Source organism: Scyliorhinus canicula, chromosome 14 (assembly GCF_902713615.1).
Source record: "Scyliorhinus canicula chromosome 14, sScyCan1.1, whole genome shotgun sequence".
Lineage (NCBI taxonomy): Eukaryota > Metazoa > Chordata > Chondrichthyes > Carcharhiniformes > Scyliorhinidae > Scyliorhinus > Scyliorhinus canicula.
In genome coordinates this window covers 43,116,788-43,139,335 of record NC_052159.1, presented here as the reverse complement: position 1 = coordinate 43,139,335, position 22,548 = coordinate 43,116,788, and the positions used below count along the sequence as shown (strand labels likewise).

The 22,548-nt window shown below is 45.5% G+C and overlaps 1 protein-coding gene across 2 annotated transcripts in view; it reads left to right on the top strand.

The window, feature by feature from the left end:
• The window catches only part of LOC119977745 (relaxin receptor 2-like), a 185,506-nt gene that overhangs the window by 75,164 nt on the left and 87,794 nt on the right, over positions 1–22,548 (top strand). For both annotated transcript variants that reach the window (XM_038818950.1, XM_038818949.1), the window contains 7 exons: positions 1,710–1,781; positions 8,364–8,435; positions 11,271–11,345; positions 11,516–11,587; positions 13,166–13,237; positions 20,176–20,247; positions 20,339–20,410. In XM_038818950.1, the coding sequence (XP_038674878.1) occupies positions 1,710–1,781; positions 8,364–8,435; positions 11,271–11,345; positions 11,516–11,587; positions 13,166–13,237; positions 20,176–20,247; positions 20,339–20,410 (507 nt within the window). The remainder of the gene's footprint in view (positions 1–1,709; positions 1,782–8,363; positions 8,436–11,270; positions 11,346–11,515; positions 11,588–13,165; positions 13,238–20,175; positions 20,248–20,338; positions 20,411–22,548) is intronic.

Genomic DNA, 22,548 nt, shown 5'->3' with positions numbered 1-22,548 from the left:
CAGTATGGAAACTCCTCCCATTGTCCTGGAGGGCCTTAATTTTCAGGTTTCCCTCCAACCAAGATATCTCAATCCTCCCCTGTATTCTTTGATCCCATCCTGATAGTAGTGCATATCCATTTGTTTAGCCCCTGAACATTTTGCGGGGGGGGGGGTCGGGTGTTCTATTATTTTGAAGGGAATTGATTACAAAAGTAGAGAGGTTATGCTTCAATTGTAAAGGGCATTGGTGAAACCACATCAGGAGCATTGTATACAGTATCAGTCTCCTTATTTAAGGAAAGATGTAAATGTGTTAGAAGCAGTTCAGAGAAGGATTACTGGACTAATATCAGGAACGGGCAGGATATGAGGAAAGATTGGAGAGGTTAGGTTTGTATCCACTAGAGTTTAGAAGAGTAAGAGGCGGCTTGATTAAAACCTTTAAAATCCTGAGGGCTATTGACAGGATGGATGCGGAGTGGATGTGTCCTCTTTTCCGAGAATCTAGAACTAGGTTTCACTATTTATGAATAAGGGGTTGCTCAGACAGAGATGAAGATAAACTTGTTCTCTCAGAGGATCATGAGTCTTTGGAATTCTTCTTCAAAAGGCAGAAATGAACAGATTCTTGGTTAAAAAGGGAGTGAAAGCTTATTGGGGGTAGGCAGGAATATGGGGTTGAAGTTGCAATCAAATCAGCCATGACCTTATTGAATGGCAGAGAAGGCTCAAAGGGCCAGGTGGCCTACTTCTGTTCCTAATCTGTGCATCCATATGTATGTTCATGTGCCCCATGTTGACCTCCACCACCCCCCCCCCCCCCCTTCCGATCGGGCCACTTGCACAGTAAAACATTTCCGACCAGCCCCCTTCACCCTCCCGCCCAACATCTTTGGATATCCTCACGATTTCTTTACCTTGTCCGAAAACTGCAGATGTCTCACCTGACTGAGTGTGCCACCTGCATCCCAGTATGATGCCAGAAATCCCACAGGCCAAGGCGTGTGATGTTACCATAACATCCTGTGCACAACATGCTGAGCACGGCTGAGACTGGACTGATGTGTCCCCACTCCCTGGGCTGGGACAACAGTCTTTACAAGCTTAACAGTGTAGACTCAAGCACCTCTTCACTCAGCGACCCTCCCATTCTGGCCCCAAGTGGTTTACATCATTTCTTTAACATGCTCTCTCCCCATCATGGCACAGAGAAGCTATGGAGAGCGGCAGTTTTGAAGAAGCTGTGGAAAGAGCCTACATTTTGAGAAGCTGTGGAGAGAGTAGTTTTATTTTTGGAGAAGGACTTGGAGGGAGGAGTTGTATTCTGATCTGTCTGATGCTGAGTCCACAATTCTCCCACAGTAAGATAGATTGAGATCTGTATGTTTCTTTTCATGTTGTTTAATGGGAAATTGAGTAGTAGTGTTTACGGTGTAAATTGGCGCCTGTTCTTTTTGGGAAGTTTAATATTCTAGTCAGTTTTGTTTTAAAAATAACCAAGCATTATTTCTTCATGCAGTCACTCCTGGAGTGAATTTATTTCCGCACAGTCTTACAATTGAACTCCAATATTGGATTTTGGTCCAGTATCCTAGACACTGTTGGGATCTGGTCCAGGATCATAATAAACTCATCTCCAGTTTTTTAACCTTTATAATTCTACTATAAATAATTACAATGGCCGTGTTTGCAGGGTTTATTCTTGCATGTTACATTTTATTTTCTAGGTACATCAGTCAGAATCGGATCACCGTTCTGAAGCCAAGAGTATTTCAAGATCTTCATAGACTGCATTTTTTGTATGTATCAACCATTCCCCAAGTATTTCTATACTGGTTTCTGTGCAGTATCATCAATTTCACACCTATATTTTACAGTGTGGACATTTCCAATTTATTTTAAATAACTTTCAAAGCATTTTTAATAGGATGTTTTTCAGTATATATTAATTAAGTGTTTTATAAAATAAACATTTCTTTTCGAATGGGATATTATGTCCGCATATAGACTTCAATTTTAAAACGTTCTTTATCTAGTAAAGAGATTTTTTTTATGTCTGAGCTAGATTTTCAATATATATGTGTTAGGCTAATTCGTTGATAAGTTAAGTATATTGCCTGATCTTTGCAATTTAAATGTTTACACATGATTTTTTGCTTCTATCTCCTGCATACTGAATCACCAAAAACTCATCATACCAAATAATCAGTGCAGTTAGAAATTAAGCTTATCATCTCCACAAACAAGTTTGCCATTATGGTGAACATTTTCAAAATAATATTCCTAGTGTGGAACATTCACACCATACTAATGCCAGGCAATGACCATCTCCAACAAGAGAGGATCTAGCCGTTGCCCCTCGACATTCAATGACATTGTCATTGCTCAATCCCCATTATCAACATCCTGGGGGTTACCACTGACCAAAAACAGAACTAAACTAGCCATATAAATACCGTGGCTGCAAGAGCAGGTCAAATCTAGGAATCCTGCAGCAAGTAGCACAGCTCCTGACTCCCGAAAACCTGTCCACCATCTACAAGGTACAAGTCAGGAGTGTGATGTTTTCACTTGCCTGGATGAATGCAGCTCCAACAACACTCAAGAAGCTCAACACTATCCAACACAAAGTTACCCCTTCCACAAACATTCACTTCCCCACCACCAACGAACAGTGGCAGGCGTATGTACCATCTACAAGGTGCACTGTATGGAACTCACCAAAGTTCCTTCGGCAACACCTTCCAAACCCATGACCACTACCATCTAGAAGGACAAGAGCAGCAGGTACCTGGGATGATCCTGACCTATACAAGAAGCCAGATATGATCTAAAGAGACCCATCAAAGATGCCAAAAGACAGTACCGGACCAAGCTCGACTTCCAGACTAGCCACACGAACCCCCACCGACTATGGCAAGGTCTGCAAGACATAACATGCTACAAGATGAAGGCAAGTAAAATCGCCGGCTCCAACGCACCCCTCCCTGCTAAGCTCAATGCATTCTCTGCACGGTTTGAGCAAGAGGTCAGCAAGAGCACGTCCTCCACCCCAGAAGCCGCGGATAAACGTGTATCTGAGATCACCATTGCAGATGTCAGAGCAGCCTCCTCAAAAGGTCAACCCACGGAAAGTCACTGACCCAGATGGGGTACTCGGATGAGCACTCAGGTTTTGCATGGATCAGCTGGTGGGGGTATTTGCATCTTCAACCTTTCTTTACAACAATCTGAGGTCCCTATCTGCTTCAAAAGACGACCATCATCCCTGTACCAAAGAAAAGCCAAGCAGCGTGCCTTAATGACTATCGTCCAATGGCTCTGACATCCATCATTATGAAATGCTTCGATAGGTCAGTCATGGCACAAATCAACACCAGCCTCCCGAATTGCCTTGATTCTCTCCAGTTCGCCTACTGCTGCAACAGGTCCACAGCAGACGCCATCTCCCTGGCCCTGTACTTAACCCTGGAATACCTAGATAACAAAGACACCTATGTCAGACTCCTATTTATTGACTACAGCTCAGCCTTCAACACCATCATTCCTATGAAGCTCATCTCCAAACTCCGTGGCCTTGGCCTTGGCTCCTCCCTCTGCAATTGGATCCTGAATTTTCGAACCCACAGGCCACAATAAGTAAGGATAGTCGGCAACAACACCTCCTCCATGATCATCCTCAACACCGGTGCCCCACAAGGCTGTGTCCTCACCACTATTCTATACTCCTTATACACCTATGACTGTGTGGCCAAATTGCCCGCCAACTCGATTTTCAAATTTGCTGATGACACCACAGTAGTGCGTCGGATCTCAAAAATTGGCGAGACAGAGTACAGGAATGAGATAGAGAATCTGGTGAACTGGTGCAATGACAATAATCTCCCCCTTAATATCAACAAAACGAAAGGGATTATCATCAACATCAGGAAGCATAGTGGAGGACATGCCCCTGTCTGCATAAATGGGAATGAAGTAGAAAGGGTCGAGAACTTCAAGTACAACCTGTCCTGATCCCCCCATGCCGACACTATAGTTAAGAAAGCCCACCAACGACTCTACTTTCTCAGAAGACTAAAGATATTTGGCATGTCAGCTGCGACTCTCACCAACGTTTACAGATGCACCATAGAAAGCATTCTTTCTGGTTGTATCACAAATTGGTATGGATCCTGCTCTGCACAAGACCGAAGGAAACTACAAAAGGTCATCAATGTAGTCCAATCCATCTCGCAAACCAGCCTCCTATCCATTGACTCTCTACAATTCTCGTTGCCTCAGAAAGGCAGCCAGCATAATTAAGGACCCCACGCACCCCGGACATGCTCTCTTCCATCTTCTTCCGTCAGGAAAACGATACAAAGGTTTGAGGTCACATACCAACCGACTCAAGAACAGCTTTTTCCCTCCTGAATGGACCTACCTTGTATTAAGTTGATCTTTTCTCTACACCCTAGCTATGACTGTGACATTACATTCTGTATAGCATGCAAGAAACAATACTTTTCACTGTATACTAATACATGTCACAATAATAAATCAAGTCAAAAAATCAAAATCATCCCTTGGGGGTTCCGCTCCAAGTCATTCACCATCCTGACTTGGAAATATATCACCATTCCTTCACTGTCGCTGGGTCAAAATCCTGGAATTCCCTCCCCAGCAGCACTGCGGGTGTATCTACGACAACAGTGGTTCAAGAAGGCAGCTCACCACCACCATCTTAAGGGAATCTAGGGATGGGCAATTAATTCTAGCTTAGTCAGTGAAGCCTACATCCCGTAAATTAATTTTAATATAGCTTCATCACTGAGCACACATATCAACAATTTGGATTTGAATTTCTGCCCAAATGGATGGAACATCATAGGGATTCCTGATGAGCATTCCCAACAGCTGAAGTTTTCTGCCAGGAATCTAATTTTCTAAAATTACCCTGTACACCAACTCTAAACTCCGGAGTGGGTGAGAGGGTGGGAGGGATAGATATGGTGGAGGTTGGGGAAGCTGGTGTCATTTAATGCAATAGCCAGTAAATGCTAAAAGAGAAGTTCTTCACCAGGCTTTATGAGAGCCAGCATTGTATCATTGCATATTGTAGATTGCTCCAACCTTGGTACAGTACAGCATGTCCATGGACTTGTTATGAAATCATAAAATACTGGTATAGCAATACCATAGGCCTTTATCCTGTGAAATATGATGCAATGTCTTGTCCCTAGCTAATTAGAGTGGCTGCAGGGTTCTAGGTGCAGGCAAAAGAAAGACTATGGTGTAAGTGAGTTTTCCATGTTTTTTGACCAGAAATTGGGCACGGGTCTCACCATCGGTAACTAAGTGTTCCCACTATGGGGAAACCTGAGTGGTTCCCATTGGCGCTAGAACGCTGGAGAGGTGAGATACACAGCATGCAAATGGGCAATTGCTCTGCCCGCGTCTATCCCGCCAGATCCTGATTCTTAGGCGAGTAATTCGCTGGAGTCGGGAATCACTTGCCAACATGACCAGCTGGAGCAGCTTTTAAATGCTCCCCTCAGCACAGACTGTCATTCCAGCCAAGAAGATGGCTGCAAGAAGACCAGTCTCAAGGTTCCTCAATGCCAATATTGATAGGATGCTGGATGCTGTGAAGAGGAGGGACATCCTATTCCCCAGGGTGACGAGGGGTATCTGGAAAGGGCATGGCTGATGTTGCCCATGCAGCGGCCACAGAATCCTGCAGAGAGAAGGTGTAACAATGCTCACGCCGCTACCCGAACATCGATAAAGCCACAATAGTCAACTTAAAAAGTCCGATTGTGATTCTTAGATCTAAAGCCAGATACACTGGTCAGAGTGTCTCATGTATCATTGTGGCTTGCTGTCTGCACAATCTGACATTGTAAAGATGTGCCGCTCTTTCAGGTTGGACTTGCTAGATGCCAACATGGATGAGCTGCACGTCTCCTCCAATGAGAATGACATCAAAGGGGATGAGGTTGAGTAAGTTGAGGCTGTAGGGGGTGAGGCCATGTCATGGGCCAGACACGGCAGGCATGTATGTGAGGCTTCTCTGAGGAGGATGGCATGTTGCTGTGAGTTTCCTCTTGGATGAGTGCCCTCCATCATGGACCAACATGAATGCCAGTGATGCTATTCCAATCAATTTCAACCATCCACTTCAATATGAGAGTGAATAATGACACATCAAGCTCCCATTGGCCTGATCCTTTGAAGGATGATGAAGCCTCGAGTGTATGTGCCCTTGTTGAAATGAAGTACTATCTGAAGGAGGGAGTCCCAGCATCAAACGTCAGAAGGTGCTGCCTCTTCAATAATCTCTCAAGCATCCCAGCTGCAATGGCAGATTATAAGAGGCAGGGGTTGTTCCACTATCCTCAGTAACTTTGAAGCCATATGCCTCTGTCTGACAAAGATTGTCAAGGGGATGTATCTCCAGCAACAGGACAATGCATTCTGTGTAAACTTGATGGTGAAACTGATTGGTGACACTTGGACCAAGGCAGCCGAGGATGTTCCGCAGATGTCAATCCATTTAGAGAGGACTCTACCCCCTGTGTCACCTTCTTCTCAATCACTTTGATATCCAGCGCTCTCAGTTAGGGATGCTGGCCCACATTTATCCTGACCTTTCTACGGATGATGACCTGAGGATGACAACGTTCAAACACTTGCCTGCCATTACGATACCTTCTGTTTACACATAAATTCTGCCCTCATGGAGATCTCTGGCCCTTGCAAACTCAAAAATGCTCAGACACCATGAAGACCTCCAGATCACACGCCATTGCAAATAAAATGCACAATTCAGATTCAGTACATCCTTGCTCTTATCCATTGCTCCACTCAGCATTGTTTAAACCAACAGTGTGCTTCCAGAGAATGTTTAAAGGCTCCATTGACCATCAAAAATCACCATTTGGAATTAGCATCACTGACCTCTGTGAATATTTAGGTGATAGGATGCACAGTGCTGCATCCCAACATTGTGATGAGAGCCTTCTGGCTGCAATGCAGGCAACTACAGAGGTGAGAAATATTAAGGTTCAATAATGTGGCTGAGAGAGCAGAGCCTCAACACATGGAGGTGGCCGGGTCCTGCCACCTATTGGTCAGCTTAGCAGATGCACACTCGGAAAGTAGGAAACGCTTGGCAGACATGAGCGCAAACAGATTCTGAGTATGGGCTCATAGCATGAGAACTCTGTCGAATGACAGAGAGTGATGTGTTGGGCAGGCTGGGTCTATGTGGACTGCGTTTGATGCAGTGTAGCGAGAGATAGACTTCCAACACTTGATGAGATGCAACACAATTTTATTTAACATTTAACTATTTTACATGTTCAACTGTGGGTTGACACTATGCTGACTTGACTAGAGACCTGAGGCTAGCCTGACCAGACTTACTGACTACCACGTGGTGTTTGCACTGGCTATGCTCACGAGCTCTGACTGTCTCAGAGGCTGGATCCCGAGAGCGCGGGAAAACTGGTGCCCTCTGGCTTTATAGTGGTCGTGTCCTGTCTGGTGATTGGCTGCTCTGTTCTGTGTGCTTACTGGTCATCCTGTGTGTCAATCACTGCCTGTCTGCACTCCATTATGTACATGGATGTATATTATGACAGAGAGCACATGGAGTTCGAGGCTGTATGACCCTTCTCCATGCATTCACCTCTTCTACTACACCTTTCAAAGATGAAGGTAGGATCGGAGAACACCTCTGCTCAATCTTACACAGACAAGAATAAACATGACATGTCCCTGCAAAAAGCAAGGTTCCGTTCTCAAGCACACTCTACATTAAGAGTGAGGCATCACTGATGTTGGGAGTGATCTGAGAACAGGCACATACTGTGGTGATATGACAGCAGACTACATAGAAGAGAGGCCCCTATGATGGTGACATGTGTGAGGTTGCGGGAGGAACCATAGTGTCACACCTGATTGACAGCAACACAGCCATCATAAAAAGGTGGCATACACGAGAGGAAATGTGAAATGGGTTTCATTCTATTTATATCTGTGAACATTATGTACATTTGATGAACATCTGTGCTACTTTGTGTTCCTTACATATTTTTAACTTCCCTAACCCTACTGCTACATCTGGGTATATCCTTAATATCCACAGTGGAGTTGGAGGCAACCTTCCTTCTGCAATGTCCTGTTGCCTGTGATTACTTGGCCGATATATACACAAACTTCAAATTTCAGGCAACAGGCCTCCAACGTGAATTTCAGAGGCAGTTCTGATTGGAGGAACAAAGTGGCATTGTCGGAAAGAGCACTCTACCCAAGTCCATTCCCCCCATCCACTCCATTCTATCCCCACAACCTAACCTGCACACCCCTTCTTGAAATAATGTAATTATTTTTTTCAGATCTCTTGATGACAACTTAATATCAAAAATCTCACCACGGTTATTTATTGGCCTAAAGACTTTGCTTGTTTTGTAAGTACATTTCTTCACTCTTCCAATTTAGTAAATATTTTGAGGGTTTTCTTTATCATAATGTAAATTTCGTGCAGTTTATGTTTAGCAGTTCTTGACATTCATTCTTTCTTAAAGATCGTCAGATGGCTGTACCTGATTTACTGATAACATTGTGCTGAATAAGGCTGATTTATTTTGACATTTTTGTGATGCTCACACATATAGAGTTTGATGTTAGCTGATGAGCCATTTTCATTGATCTTAGAATTTACAGTGCAGAAGGAGGCCATTTGGCCCATCGAGTCTGCACCAGCCCCTGGAAAGAGCACCCTATTTAAGCCTACGCCTCCACTCTATTCCTGTAACCCAGTAATCCACCTAACCTTTTTGACACTGAGGGGCAATTTAGCGTGGCCAATCCAGCTAACCTGCACATCTTTGGAATGTGGGAGGAAACCGGAGAACCCGGAGGAAACCCCCGCAGACACGAAGGGAAAGTGTAAACTCCGTTCAGACAGTCACCCGAGGCTAGAATTGAACCCAGGTCCCTGGAGCTGTGAGGCAGCAGTGCTAACCACCTGTACCACTCGCCGTCAGCGGGATTCCACCTTCCCGCCGGCGGAGAATCCCATCCCCTGACTTGCTGCTTTTATGGGTGTAAAAAGGATGCAATGAGTGCCAATTTGGGGGAAAATGTTTCTCATCTAAAGAATGCCTGGGAGACATCTGACCCAATTTGGGTTCGGCCATTTTTCAAGCCTCCTTGGTAGCAACAAGTGTTAAGCCCCTTAAAATATGGAGCTGGGAAATTGAATGTTGCAGAATTAATGGGCGGGATCTGACCAAAAAATGGCAAAGTGCCAGTTTCGGCAAGAAAACGGAGTGAATCCTGGTTAATTTCTAATGGAATCTTGAGCATCTTGGAAGAAAAAAAGAGTGGGCGTGGTTAACTGCATCACTCTGGCAAAGTAGGGACTCTTAGAGCTGGAAATGGGCTTCAAACAGATCGCGGCGCCATCTTAAAGATCGCGTCAGCTGGCGCTGCAGCTGCACGGCACCCAGGCCACCATCTCGGAGGTCTCAAGGCTCTGCTCTCTGACAGCCATCGCCGGCAGATTCTCCCCCCCCCCCCCCCCCCATTCCATGCTTGACAGTCATCACCAGCAGCTTGCCAACTCCACCTCTCCCGGCAGTCTGATCCCCTTCGGCAGAGAATGCCGGCAGATTCATCTCCCTCAATGTCCAGTCCACCCCCCCACCCCAGCTCGGCCTACCATGCATATATGCCCCCGACCCCCATGGGGCTCCCACTCGGGCCCTGCCCTGGCACTGCCCCCTGACAGGCTGGCATTGCCAGGTCTGGCAGTACCAATTGACAATGGCAAAGGCATGTCTCTCTATCCCATCCCTGGGTGCTATACTTTCTTTGAGCCCCAGAGCAATCCCTCAGCTGCCTCATGCCTGAGAAGACTTGGTGCAAATATTATGCTGAAGCCAGGTCAAGATTCAGTTAGGGGGGAAGGTCTGGAGAGAGTGCTTGCTCATGACATGGTAATGTAATAAAATGAGGTTCTCGGGCTCCCGCAGCACGACTCTCACTACTACAGAGGGGGAGGGGGGGGGGCAGGTATGACTTCAAAAGTCAATCATTCTGGAGCGAATCATGTTTTTTGCTTCTCTCCAGATTTTGAGCCCATACTGACTTTCTCATGGACAGAGAGAGAGGGGTCAAACTCACCCCCAATATGTCTGCTCTGTCTTTAGCAGCCTTCATAACATTCAAAGAAGGGACGGCACAGTGGTGCAGTAGTTAGCACTACTGCCTACTGCACTGAGGACCCGGGTTCAATCCCGGTCCCGGGACACTGTCTGGGTGGAGCTTGCACAGTCTTCCCGTGTCTGCGTGGGATTCACCCCCACAACCCAAAGATGTGCAGGTTAGGTGGATTGGCCATGTTAAATTGCCCCTTAATTATTGGGTACTCGAAATTTATTTTAAAAAAGAAAACACTCAAAGATTCTGCTTCCACTGCCCTTTGAGGAATAGAATTCCAACACTCACTATCTGCTAAGAGAAAAAATCTTCTTCAGCGGAATTCTCCATTGGCGGGATCCTCCGCTTTGCTGGCAGCGCATCCACGCCCATGGGTTTCTTAATGGTGTAGACTGGCCACAATTCTAACCAAAGCAATATGTTACCCCTACGCATGCTTTTATTTTCCACAATAACCTTTGGTGTGGCACCTTGCCAAATGCCTCTTGGAAATGTGAATACAGTACATCCACAATTTCCCCTCAACCCACAACACATATGACACCTTCAAAGAACTCCAATAACTTGGTTCAACATTTCCCTTTCAAAAAATTATGTTGGTCCTGACTGCCTTGAATTTTGCAAAATGCCCTATCATTGAGGGGAACTTGTGGATGTACTGTATTCACATTTCCAAGAGTCATTTGGTAAGGTGCCACACCAAAATTTTTAATAATAACTTCCAATATTTTCCCTATGACAGATGTTAAGCTTTCTGTCTCCTTGACTTTCAGAATAAAATTGTTACATTTGTTATTTTCCACTCTGATGACATCTTTTCCAAATCTAGGGAGTTTTGGAAAATTAAAACCAACGCATTAACTATTTCAATCGAATGAAGTCACCAGGACCTGTGGATTTGTCAACCCACTGCTCCAACAATTTGCTGAGCACCACTTCCCGTGTTTCTCCCCGTCCCTTACAATTCATGACTTACAGCTATTTCTGGGATGTTACTTGTAACCTCTATGATGAAAACCAATGCAAAATACCTGCTCAATTGATCAGCCATCTTTTTATTTTTTTGTCTTTTTTTTTAGATCCATGGTTAATAATTTACTGGAAAAGCTGCCAAAGAGAACGATATGTGCTGAAATGCCCAACGTGCGATGGCTGTGAGTGAATACAATTTCCACTTGTTTATAAAGTTAGTATGTTTCTTTCTGAGGCAACTAGCGTTTTCAGATCTTTCAGATGGTACTGTTATTTTATAAACAATTATTATGGTCCAATTAACCCTATTATGTCTGTGCTCAAATTTTTTTGATTCCAACTTTTCTTTTAGAGATTTTTCCAATAATCGCATCAAGTCCTTAGATTATTCAACTTTCCTGAATTGTGATAAACTGCTTGGACTGTAAGTATATTTATGCAGACATATCTATTTGTATTATTAAAAACAGTGGGAGAAGTCCACAAAATAGTAAAGTCCAGTTATTTGTTGGTGCTATTATAGGAATTAGGATGCGAATATCTGAGAGTTCACTGTCACAGCTGTTGATTTACAGTGACTGAATAATTTAAGTTAATTTTATTAAACGGCGTATTAGGATTTTAAACTAGCATTTATGTTACATTCTACAATTCTGTCCATTTATAATTTGATCTACTGGTTTATCATGGCGAAATAAATCAAATTCTATCTTTATCATTGAGGACTGTGGGATTTGATGGTAATTTATCTGAGACTCTGGATTACCCCAAACGTGTGCAGGCTGTCAGTAGTATGACCTTCTGGCACTCGTTCTCTGTGATGTTGGCCCAGAAGAAGTAACGTATCCTTTCTACATACTAGTTCCAGCCTTCGACACTGGCGCCAAATGCATCAACTCGCCCAAACAGAGGCATGCCGAAACAATTGGCTCTAACCTGGGTCCAGAAAACTGGGGAGGTGGCTCAGCCAAGTAGTTTACAGCGTCGACAGGAAACTAGTTTACAACTCGTCACCAGTTTAATAAGGACACGGGGAGTCCAAACTGAGTAAAATAAAGAACATAGGTTTATGTATAATAACGGTTTTTACACTACCCGGTAGGTCCCTACCGGGTTCCTTCTTTGGTCGGTGCCTTTCTGCCCGACCATTTTTAGAACGGTTAAAAGAGTTCCTCCACCCTCAGTGGGGCATCTTGTACTCTGTCAGGGCCACGGGAAAGATAATTATTCCCACCCGTAAGCCCCATGCAGGATTTTACATTCAGGATTGGGAAAAAAGGTTACTTTCTTATGTCGAATCCTTACCACCTGATGCAGATCTTTCTAATGGCTATGTCCTTTTAGGATTTTGTCCATGATGGCATTAACAAACTATTGTTGATGCTGGACATTAAAATTACCCATCCATAATATATTTCTGTGCCTTTGCATCCTTCAAGATGGAAGAGTACTGAATCACCAGTTGAGGACAGTAGTGGGTGGAAAATAGGACGCAGCCAGGGCAGGAAGAATGTTTTTGGGTGACAAAGGCATTGATGAGAGTTTCAGTGGCAGCTGGGCTGAAAAAGGTGCAGATGTTATGCACTGTTCACACCCCCTCCACTCCCACACATTCCCCATGGCCCATCCATGTCAACTCATGCACCCACCCGCCGCCCTCTTACCTCTTACGCCAACATATGCACCTGTATGTCCTCCATGCAACTCATGCAAACCCATGAACCTGAACCTCCATTCCTCCCTATTGCCCTTTATTGACCATAAACCAACTTAATGCCAATTCACGTCGACACATACCTCCCCCACTCACCACCCTCCATGCCAACTCACCCTATATCCCATAAAACGAGACCTCTGGAATCATGGTGAGATTAAATAAAATAAATCTCAGAGTATCTATTGCAGGCTTTACTATATTATTTTTAAAAACACTGATAGAGTTTGAAGATGAACGTACCAATTTGAATGAATAAAAATACATTTATGATTTTTTCATTGATAGGTACCTTCAACATAATGAAATTACCACCATTTCAGAAAAAGCATTTGCTCCACTATGTAGATTGATAGAACTGTAAGTTTGCATGCTTTCTAACACCATCCACGTAAATTTGCTTTTTTGTAATAATGTGTGTATATGAAAATGAAATGAAATGAAAAATGAAAATCGCTTATTGTCACGAGTAGGCTTCAATGAAGTTACTGTGAAAAGCCCCTAGTCGCCACATTCCGGCGCCTGTCCGGGGAGGCTGGTACGGGAATCGAACCGTGCTGCTGGCCTGCTTGGTCTGCTTTAAAAGCCAGCGATTTAGCCCAGTGAGCTATATATAAACATTCCTAACTTTTGAAATGCCTGCTTGAGTAGCTAGCTTTTACACCTGGTGATAATGCCAGCATGCTTCTTATTTATCAAAGCTATAAAAAGGTTTTTATGCATTAGTAAAGTGATTTCCCCAGATAATAAAGTGACGGTCGAATAGAACATTCACGAATCCACTCAACCATGCTCGAGCTGGATCTAACAGCCACCCGGCATCTATCGGCCTCGCTGAGGAGACCCCAGCTGGTCGCTGTTCAATAATGATCCCCACAAATGGCGACCATGCCGAACACTGGGGGAGTCTCCCAAGCGTTTGGAGGCTTCCAGGTGGTTGGCCTCCAGGCAGGGTGGCACCCTGGCACTGTTGGTGCCATCTGGGCACCTTGGCACTGCCAACCTGGCACCCTGGCAGTTCCATCCTGTTACCCTGTTAGTGCCACCTGGGTTCCCAGGTGGTACTGCCAGGCTGGCAGGGACAATGCCAGAGTGCCAGGCTGGCAGTACCAGATGCCAGGCTGCCATTTTTTCCCACGCTGGGATCGGGCTCAGGGGTGCCCTGCCCATGTGAGGTGGGGTGCAGGGGCTGCGTCGGGAGGTTGAAAGTTGCGGTGCCATTTAAAATGGCATCCCGATTTGTTCCTGCGCTGAGCAGAGCTCCATAGTGCAGGAAATTATGCGGAGTGCGGCCTCGGGGGCGTTCCCCACTGGGACACCAAAAAAACAGAGTGCCTTTAGATATTCCACCCAGAATGGACCTGTTCTCTTTTAGTTAGATCGTGCCCCATGAATGGAATGTCCTCCTTTGAATGGATATACCATCTGGACTTATCCAAATCTCAAAATCAGTACACTTCCAGGCCCATAGTTTCCAAGCTCGATATTTAACATCAGAAAGATGCGGAAATTAGTTCATCATACATCGGTGTGACTAACCCATCCATTTCCTCATTGTGTGGCAATGGCTCTGGACTTCCAAAACATTCTGGGTGCACAATAGTATTGATGATGTGATCAAAATTATCTTCAAACAACCAATCTTTTCCTCCAAGCATCGGGGGAAACTAGGTCAATCTGAAACTAAGTGGATCTGAGTGACCATTCCTCCAGCCAGAAAGCAAACTCTGCCCAACAATCCGTTAATTCAGGCAATGGGGGAGGGACCACTTTGTTTTCACTGCAAAAATATGCCTCCACAGAAACTAAGCCACAACCTTGCCTGGAAACCCAAAGAGCTCCAACTTCCATTCATCTCCAAAGATCCATGCAGAAGTACCAACCCTGCACCATGTACACCTTAAAAATCACGGTGGAATTTTGAGACTGCGTCAGCAAAATGGCGACACGGGCGCAAAGTCCTACGAGAGTCACGAAACGGGATTCCCACTGGCAAGATCACATTTTCCAATTTTTTTCCCCACCCCTCGCAGATGACATAACGAGGTTCCCAACCAGGAAGGTCAGGAACCTCATTTGCATGATTTAACAAAGCATTAGCGAGCCTTCCCGCCGGGACTTCCCTCATTAATGAATATTCATTATGCGCCCGTGTGGTGCCACACCAGGCGGTTTACAACAACTGTATAGAATCAAGAACCTGCCGACCTTGCCTCCAAATGGGATATCGGAGGTTAACATTCTGGTCACCCTCCAGGGTGTGATTTGCAGAGGGGGCATCGGAGAGGACACGGGACCCAGATAAGTGCAATCCAGGACCGGAGAGGAGGGGTTCAGTCTCAACATCAGAGTGGGGTGGGGAGGGGTCCCTTGCAGGCCTTAGTGGCCCTTCATGGCTCCAGGCCTGTAGGTGTGGCGGATGCAGGCAGCGCTTCCCGTGTCCTCCTTGCTGGATTTGTGGCGATATCACCACTGAATGATTGACCATCTAGTGGTAGCTGGAAGGTGGGTGAGAGCAGGTGAATTCACAGGGTCAGCACAAGGGAGACTGTAAGGTCCCTGGGTGGGGTCTCCTGAAATGCCAGGCTGCATGGGCAGAGGTCCATCACACAAGGGGGAGATGAGTGCAGTGAGAATAAATCCCCACCCTCTTTGCAGACTGAGGGAATAAGCTGTCTGGCAATGCAAGGCCACTGGCTGTGGAAGCCAGGCTGTCAATGATTAATTAGTGGCTGGCTGTTCAAGTTGGAAGACTCGATAATCTGCAGCCCATGAAAGTTGGCAGATTGAGGGTTCCCTCTAAGGATGAAGCTGACTGTAAATTGCAGTCTTCACATGTATCAGGTGTGCCTCACCTGCCACAAGGGAGCCAGTTGTCTAATCAGCTCCATGACCCTTCCGAGATTAATCAATTGTGCCAATTTAGCCAGCATTGTAAAGCATGAGTGTGCCACTGATTGGCACCCAATCATTGAACTCCAAGGCTAACAGTCACCTATCCAAAACAGAGAGGTGACACAGATTTGCCCCCATTGCAGGTCGTTATGGTGAATGTGCTCATCAGCCACCCCATTGAAGACATGACAGGCGGAAGCATCTTCTTCCTCCGTGAGGTTGGAACGCAGGTCCATTGAATGCACTCAACTTCCCTTGCTCCTCACCCTTTGTGGGGGGGTCACGTGGCCCCAGCTGAGGCTCTCGAGGATGTAAGTGCTTCATTCAAGTGGGGTTGAGAAGGGCGACTGTGAGGAATTGGCTATTGGGTGACAGGGAGGGAGTGAGGCTCATTGGATAGGCCCTCACATAGAGGGATGAGCTTGGGTGGATATCCCAGATCCTGAGAGGTCTGTGTGTCAGAGCATTGACAAGATTCCTCATCTCTCACTTTGATGTTCTCTTCCTTTCATTTTCTGATTCGAGAGAATCATGGAGCCAGTTGAGTAGGCAGCTCGTTTGATAGTTATAGAGCAGCAGCAGCAACATCGACATAGAGTTTCACGTGGCCAGGACCAGCACCCTGCAGAGGATGGGGGACTGGACCTGCTAATCTTCCACGAGCAGGTCCACAAACGGTGGAGACTCCGAGGAGACACTACAGCTCATGGATCTACTGCCGTAGAACTTCCGACCTCCAAACGGCAGAGGCCCAGTGCCAGAGATCGCTGCATCTGACCCGGGGAACGGTGAACCACCTATGTCAGGTGAAGCAAGAGTTAGCACCACATCAACTGGGAAGTCAGCCATTTCCTGTGGCCCTTAAAGTCACTGCCATTCTAAATATCTATACCAACGGCCTGTTTCAGGGCAACATGTGTGACCTGTGCGGCAGCTCCCAGTCTGCCACAGACATGTGCGTAAGAGAGCTGACAGATGCACTATGTGCGAGGGCCCATCTGTATATCAATTTGGACCAGGATCAGAAAGCTTGCGCATGGCTAGATATGTTGAGGGTTCTCACTCGTGTCTTTGGCCCACACCTTGCTCTCTGTACTGGAGCGGTCCTGCTCCTCACCCACAAGCTCAAGGGCTTGTTTAAGATAAGTTTAAAAAGTAGGACCTCAAAGATAGTAATCTCAGGATTGCTACCAGTGCCACGAGACAGTCAGAGTAGAAATTGAAGAATAGTCAGAATGAATACGTGGCTTGAAATATGGTGCAGGAGGGAGGGGGTTCAGATTTTTGGGACATTGGAACCGGTTCTGGGGGCGGTGGGGCCACTACAAATCGGATGGTCTACACCTGCGCAGGACTGGAACCAATGTCCTCAGGGGGTGCTTTTGCTAACACTGTTGGGGAGGTTTTAAACTAATGTGGCAGGGGGATGGGAACCAGATTAGGAAGTTAGAGGTCAGTAAGTTGGTATTACTGAGACTTGGTTGAGGGAAGGGCAAGATTGGCAACTAAATATCCCAGGGTATAGATGCTTCAGGAGGGATAGAGAGGGAGGTAGAAGGGGTGGAGGAGTTGCATTACTGGTCAGAGATTATATCACAGCTGTGATTAAGGAGGGCACTATGGAGGATTCGAGCACTGAGGCAATATGGGTAGAGCTAAGAAATAGGAAGGGTGCAGTAACATTGTTGGGACTTTACTACAGGCCTCCCAAAAGTGAGCGTAAAGTAGAGGTACAAATATGTAGACAGATTATAGAATAATGTAGGAGAAATAGGGTGGTCGTGATGGGAGATTTTAACTTCCCCAACACTGAATGGGACTCATGCAGTGTTGGAGGCGTAGATGGAGCAGAATTTATAAGGAGCATCCAGGAGAGTGTTTTAGAGCAGTATGTAAATAGTCCAACTCGGGAAGGGCCATACTGGACCTGGCATTGGGGAATGATCCCGGCCAGGTGGTTGAAGTTTCAGTCGGTGATTACTTTGGGAATAGCAATCACAATTCCGTAAGTTTTAGAATACTCATGGACAAAGACGAGAGTGGTCCTAAAGGAAGAGTGCTAAATTGGGGAAAGGCCAAGTATAACAAAATTCGGCAGGAGCTAGGGAATGTGGTTTGGGAGCAGCTGTTTAAGGGTGAATCCACATTTGAAATGTGGGAGTCTTTTAAGGAAAGGTTGATGAGAGTGCAGGACAGACATGTCCCTGTGAAAATGAGGGATAGAAATGGCAAGATTAGGGAACCATGGATGGCGGATGGAATTGTGAGACTAGCTAAGATGAAAAAGGAAGCATACTTAAGATCTAGGCGACAAATCTCAAACGCGCAATAAAGAGGGCTAAAAGGGGTCATGAAATATCTTTGGCTAACAGGGTTAAGGAAAATCCCAAAGCATTTTATTCATATGTAAGGAGCAAGAGGTAACTAGAGAAAGGATTGGCCCACTCAAAGACAAAAGAGGGAATTTATGCATAGAGTCAGAGGAAATGGGTGAGATTCTTAATGGGTACTTTGCATCGGTATTCACCAAGGAGAGGGACATGACGGATGTTGAGGTGAGGGATGGATGTTTAAATAAAAAGGTCAAGTCAGCATAAGGAAGGGGCAGGTTTTGGGTGTTCTAAAAAGCATTAAGGTGGACAAGTCTCCAGGTCCGGATGGGATCTATCCCAGGTTACTGAGGGAAGCGAGGGACAAAATAGCTGGGGCCTTAACAGATATCTTTGCAGCATCCTTGAGCACAGGTGAGGCCCCAGAGGACTGGAGAATTGCTAATGTTGTCCCTTTGTTTAAGAAGGGTAGCGGGGATAATCCAGGGAATTATAGACCTGTGAGCTTGACGTCATTGGTAGGCAAACTTTTGGAGAATATACTGAGGGATAGGATCTATTCACATTTGGAAGAAAATAGACTTATCAGTGATAGGCAGCATGGTTTTGTGCACGGAAGGTCATGTCTTACAAATCAAATAGAATTCTTTGAGGAAGTGACAAGGTTAATTGATGAGGGAAGGGTTGTAGATGTCATATACATGGACTTCAGTAAGGCGTTTGATAAAATTTCCCATATAGGTTGATGGAAAAAGTGAAGTCGCATGGGGTTCAGGGTGTACTAGCTAGATGGATAAAGAACTGGCTGGGCAACAGGAGACAGAGTAGTGGTGGAAGGGAGTGTCTCAAAATGGAGAAGGGTGACTAGTGGTGTTCCACAGGGATCCGTGCTCGGACCACTGTTGTTTGTGATATACATAAATGATCTGGATGAAGGTATAGGTGGTCTGATTAGCAAGTGTGCAGATGATACTAAGATTGGTGGAGTTGCAGATAGCAAGGGGGACTGTCGCAGAATACAACAAAATATTGATAGATTGGAGAGTTGGGCAGAGAAATGGCAGATGGAGTTCAATCCAGGCAAATGCGAGGTGATGCATTTTGGAAGATCCAATTCAAGAGCGGACTATATGGTCAATAGAAGTGTCCTGGGAAAAATTAAGGTACAGAGAGATCTGGGAGTTCAGGTCCATTGTACCCTGAAGGTGGCAATGCAGATTGATAGAGTGGTCAAGAAGGCATACAGCATGCTTGCCTTCATCGGACGGGGTATTGAGTACAAGAGTCGGCAGGTCATGTTACAGTTGTATAGGACTTTGGTTCGGCCACATTTGGAATACTGCGTGCAGTTCTGGTCGCCACATTACCAGAAGGATGTGGATGCCTTGGAGAGGGTGCAGAGGAGGTTCACCAGGATGTTGCCTGGTATAGAGGGTGCTAGCTATGAAGAAAGGTTGAGTAGATAAGGATTGTTTTCATTGGAAAGATGGAGGTTGAGGGGGGACCTGATTGAGGTCTACAAAATTATGAGAGGTATGGACAGGGTGGATCGCAACAAGCTTTTTCCAAAAGTGGTGGTGTCAATTACAAGGGGTCACGATTTCAAGGTGAGAGGGGAAAAGTTTAAGGGAGATGTGCGTGGAAAGTTTTTTACGCAGAGGGTGGTGGGTGCCTGGAACACTTTGCCAGCAGAGATGGCAGAGGCAGGCATGATAGCATCATTTAAGGTGCATCTAGACAGATACATGAACGGGCGGGGAACAGAGGGAAGTAGATCCTTGGAAAATAGGGGACAGGTTTCGATAAAAGATCTGGATCGGCGCAGGCTGGGAGGGCCAAAGGGCCTGTTCCTGTGCTGTAATTTTCTTTGTCTTTGTTCTTTGTCAATTGTTATGGGGGGTTAGTTTAATGTGGAGGGAGTTGGATTAGATGCATTCTTGATTGCAGATTGTATTTTATTTACATTGTAACTAGAAGCTTCTATTTTGTATTATATTATTTTGTTTTCATGAAAAAGTTTTGAATAAAAATATTTCTTTAAAAAAATGATGACTTATTTTGTATTTTTCTCAGGGAAGTATCATCAAACAAGATTCAGGAACTGCCCAAATATAGTTTCAAAAATGTTAAATTACTGATAAGATTGTAAGTACAACCAATTAGTGTTACCATAATTGATGCATTGTCATTTAGTTTTGTTTTTAAGTTTTAAATAAAAATCATTCATTTCTTTCAGGAATATATCTAACAATCCTCTCAAGCTTATTCACCTTGAACAGTTTGATACTCTTAATCAACTTCAATCTCTGTAAGTTATTACAACATTTAGATGAACACAAGCTAATATTTTTGTGGAATGTAATAAGATGTTACATATCAGCTGTAAGATGTACCTCGTGACCTAGTCGGCTATTTAGTTTAATACAGTTTGGTTTGACTCAATCACATGGACAAAAAGAGATTAAACAAAGAACAAGACAGCACAGGAACAGGCCCTTTGGCCCTCCAAGTCTGTGCCGATCACGTCCGCTATCTATTTTATGCCCCGTCTGTTCATGTGCCTGTCCAGATTAGTCTTAAAGGTCGCTAATGTATCTGCCTCAACCACCTCACTTGGCAGTGCATTGCAGGCCACCACCACCCTCTGTGTAAAAACAACTTGCCCGCACATCTCCACTGAACCTTTCCCCCCTCACCTTGAACTTGTGCCCCCTTGTAATTGTCATTTCCGCCCTGGTAAAAAGCCTCCAACTGTTCACCCTATCTATACCCCTAATAATTTTATAAACTTCTATCAGGTCGCCCCTCGGCCTCCGTCTCTTGAGGGAGAACAATCCCAGTTTATTCAATCTCTCCTCATAGCTAATACCCTCCATACCAGGTAACATCCTGGTTAACCTTTTCTGTACTCTCTCCAAAGCCTCCACGTCCTTCTGGTAATGCGGTGACCAGAATTGGACACAGTATTCCAAATGTGGCCTAACCAACGTGCTATATAACTGTAAAATAATTTTCGAGCTTTTGTATTCGATACCCCGTCCTATGAAGGCAAACATACCATATTCTTTCTTTCCCACCATTTCCACTTGTGCTGCCACTTTTTAAGAATCTGTGGACCTGCGTGCCCAGATCTCTCTGTGTCTCTATGCTCTTGATGGTTTTGTCATTTATTTTATAACGCCCACCTGAATTGGATCTACCAAAATGCATCACATCTCATTTATCCGGGTTGAATTCCATCTGCCATTTCTCTGCCCAATTTTGCAGCCCAATTTTGCAGCCTATCTATATCCTGTTGGGAAACGAAAGAGAAAATGCTGGAAAATCTCAGCAAGTCTGGCAGCATCTGTAGGGAGAGAAAAGAGCTAACATTTCGAGTCCAATTACTCTTTGTCAAAGCTAACAGACAAAGTGGGAAATATTTATACTGTGGAGTGAGAATGAAAGATGAGTCATAGCCACAGAAACCCAGGGAAATTTGGTGCTAATGGCCACAGAAACCAAGGTGAAAGAGTGCTAATGGCAGTCCCCAGAGAGGACAAAAGATGTGAAAGGTCAAACAGCAGGGAAACTAACATCAGAGGATGAACGGAGCTGTGGGGGGAGGGGAAGGGGGAAGCAAAGAGGAGAAAGGTGAAGGAAAGGTGGATAAGATTGGTGGGGGGGGGGGGGGGGGGGGGGGGGGAACCGCACACTGTTGAGGGCCCTGCCCACAACTGTAGGTGGGAAATCACAGTTGAGGAAGAAGGAACACATTTTCGAAGCACCATTTTGGAAAGTGGCATCATCGGAACAAATGCGATGGAGGCGAAGGAGTTGTGAGAAAGGGATGGAGTCCTTACAGGGTGTAGGGTGCGAAGAGCTGTAGTCCAGATAGCTGTAGGAGTCAGTGGGCTTGTAATTGCTATTAGTGGATAGTCTATTGCCGAAAATGGAGACAGAAAGATCAAGGAAGGGAAGGAAAGTTTCTGAGATGGACCAGGTGAAAGTGATGGAGGGGTGGAAACTGGAAGTGAAGTTGATTAATTTTTCCAGGTACAGGCCAGAGCATGACGCGGCACCAAAATAGTCATCAATGTATCGGTGACTTCCAGTAGCGGTCATGTCCGAATAGGTCGCGCACACGGCAGCTCCTGCTGAGATCGGACATTTGGGCCCTTTAACGGAGCTGTAGCGGCACTTCGGCGGTGATTCACGGCGTGGCAAAAGATGCTGGAGGGGTTCCCCTCACTGCTGCATGGATGGGACCAGGAGTGGGGCCGTCAAGAGAGCGATTGTGGGGAAGCGAGCAGAACGGGTCCGTGAAGACAAAATGGCGGCCAGCGGGGTCCAAGCAGCGTGGGCCCAGTGGTTGAGAGAGCAGCAGGAGTTCCGAAGAAGCTGCTTCGCAGAGCTGAAGACAGAGATGCTGGCCCCTCTGAAGGCCTCTATGGAAAGGATGGTGGA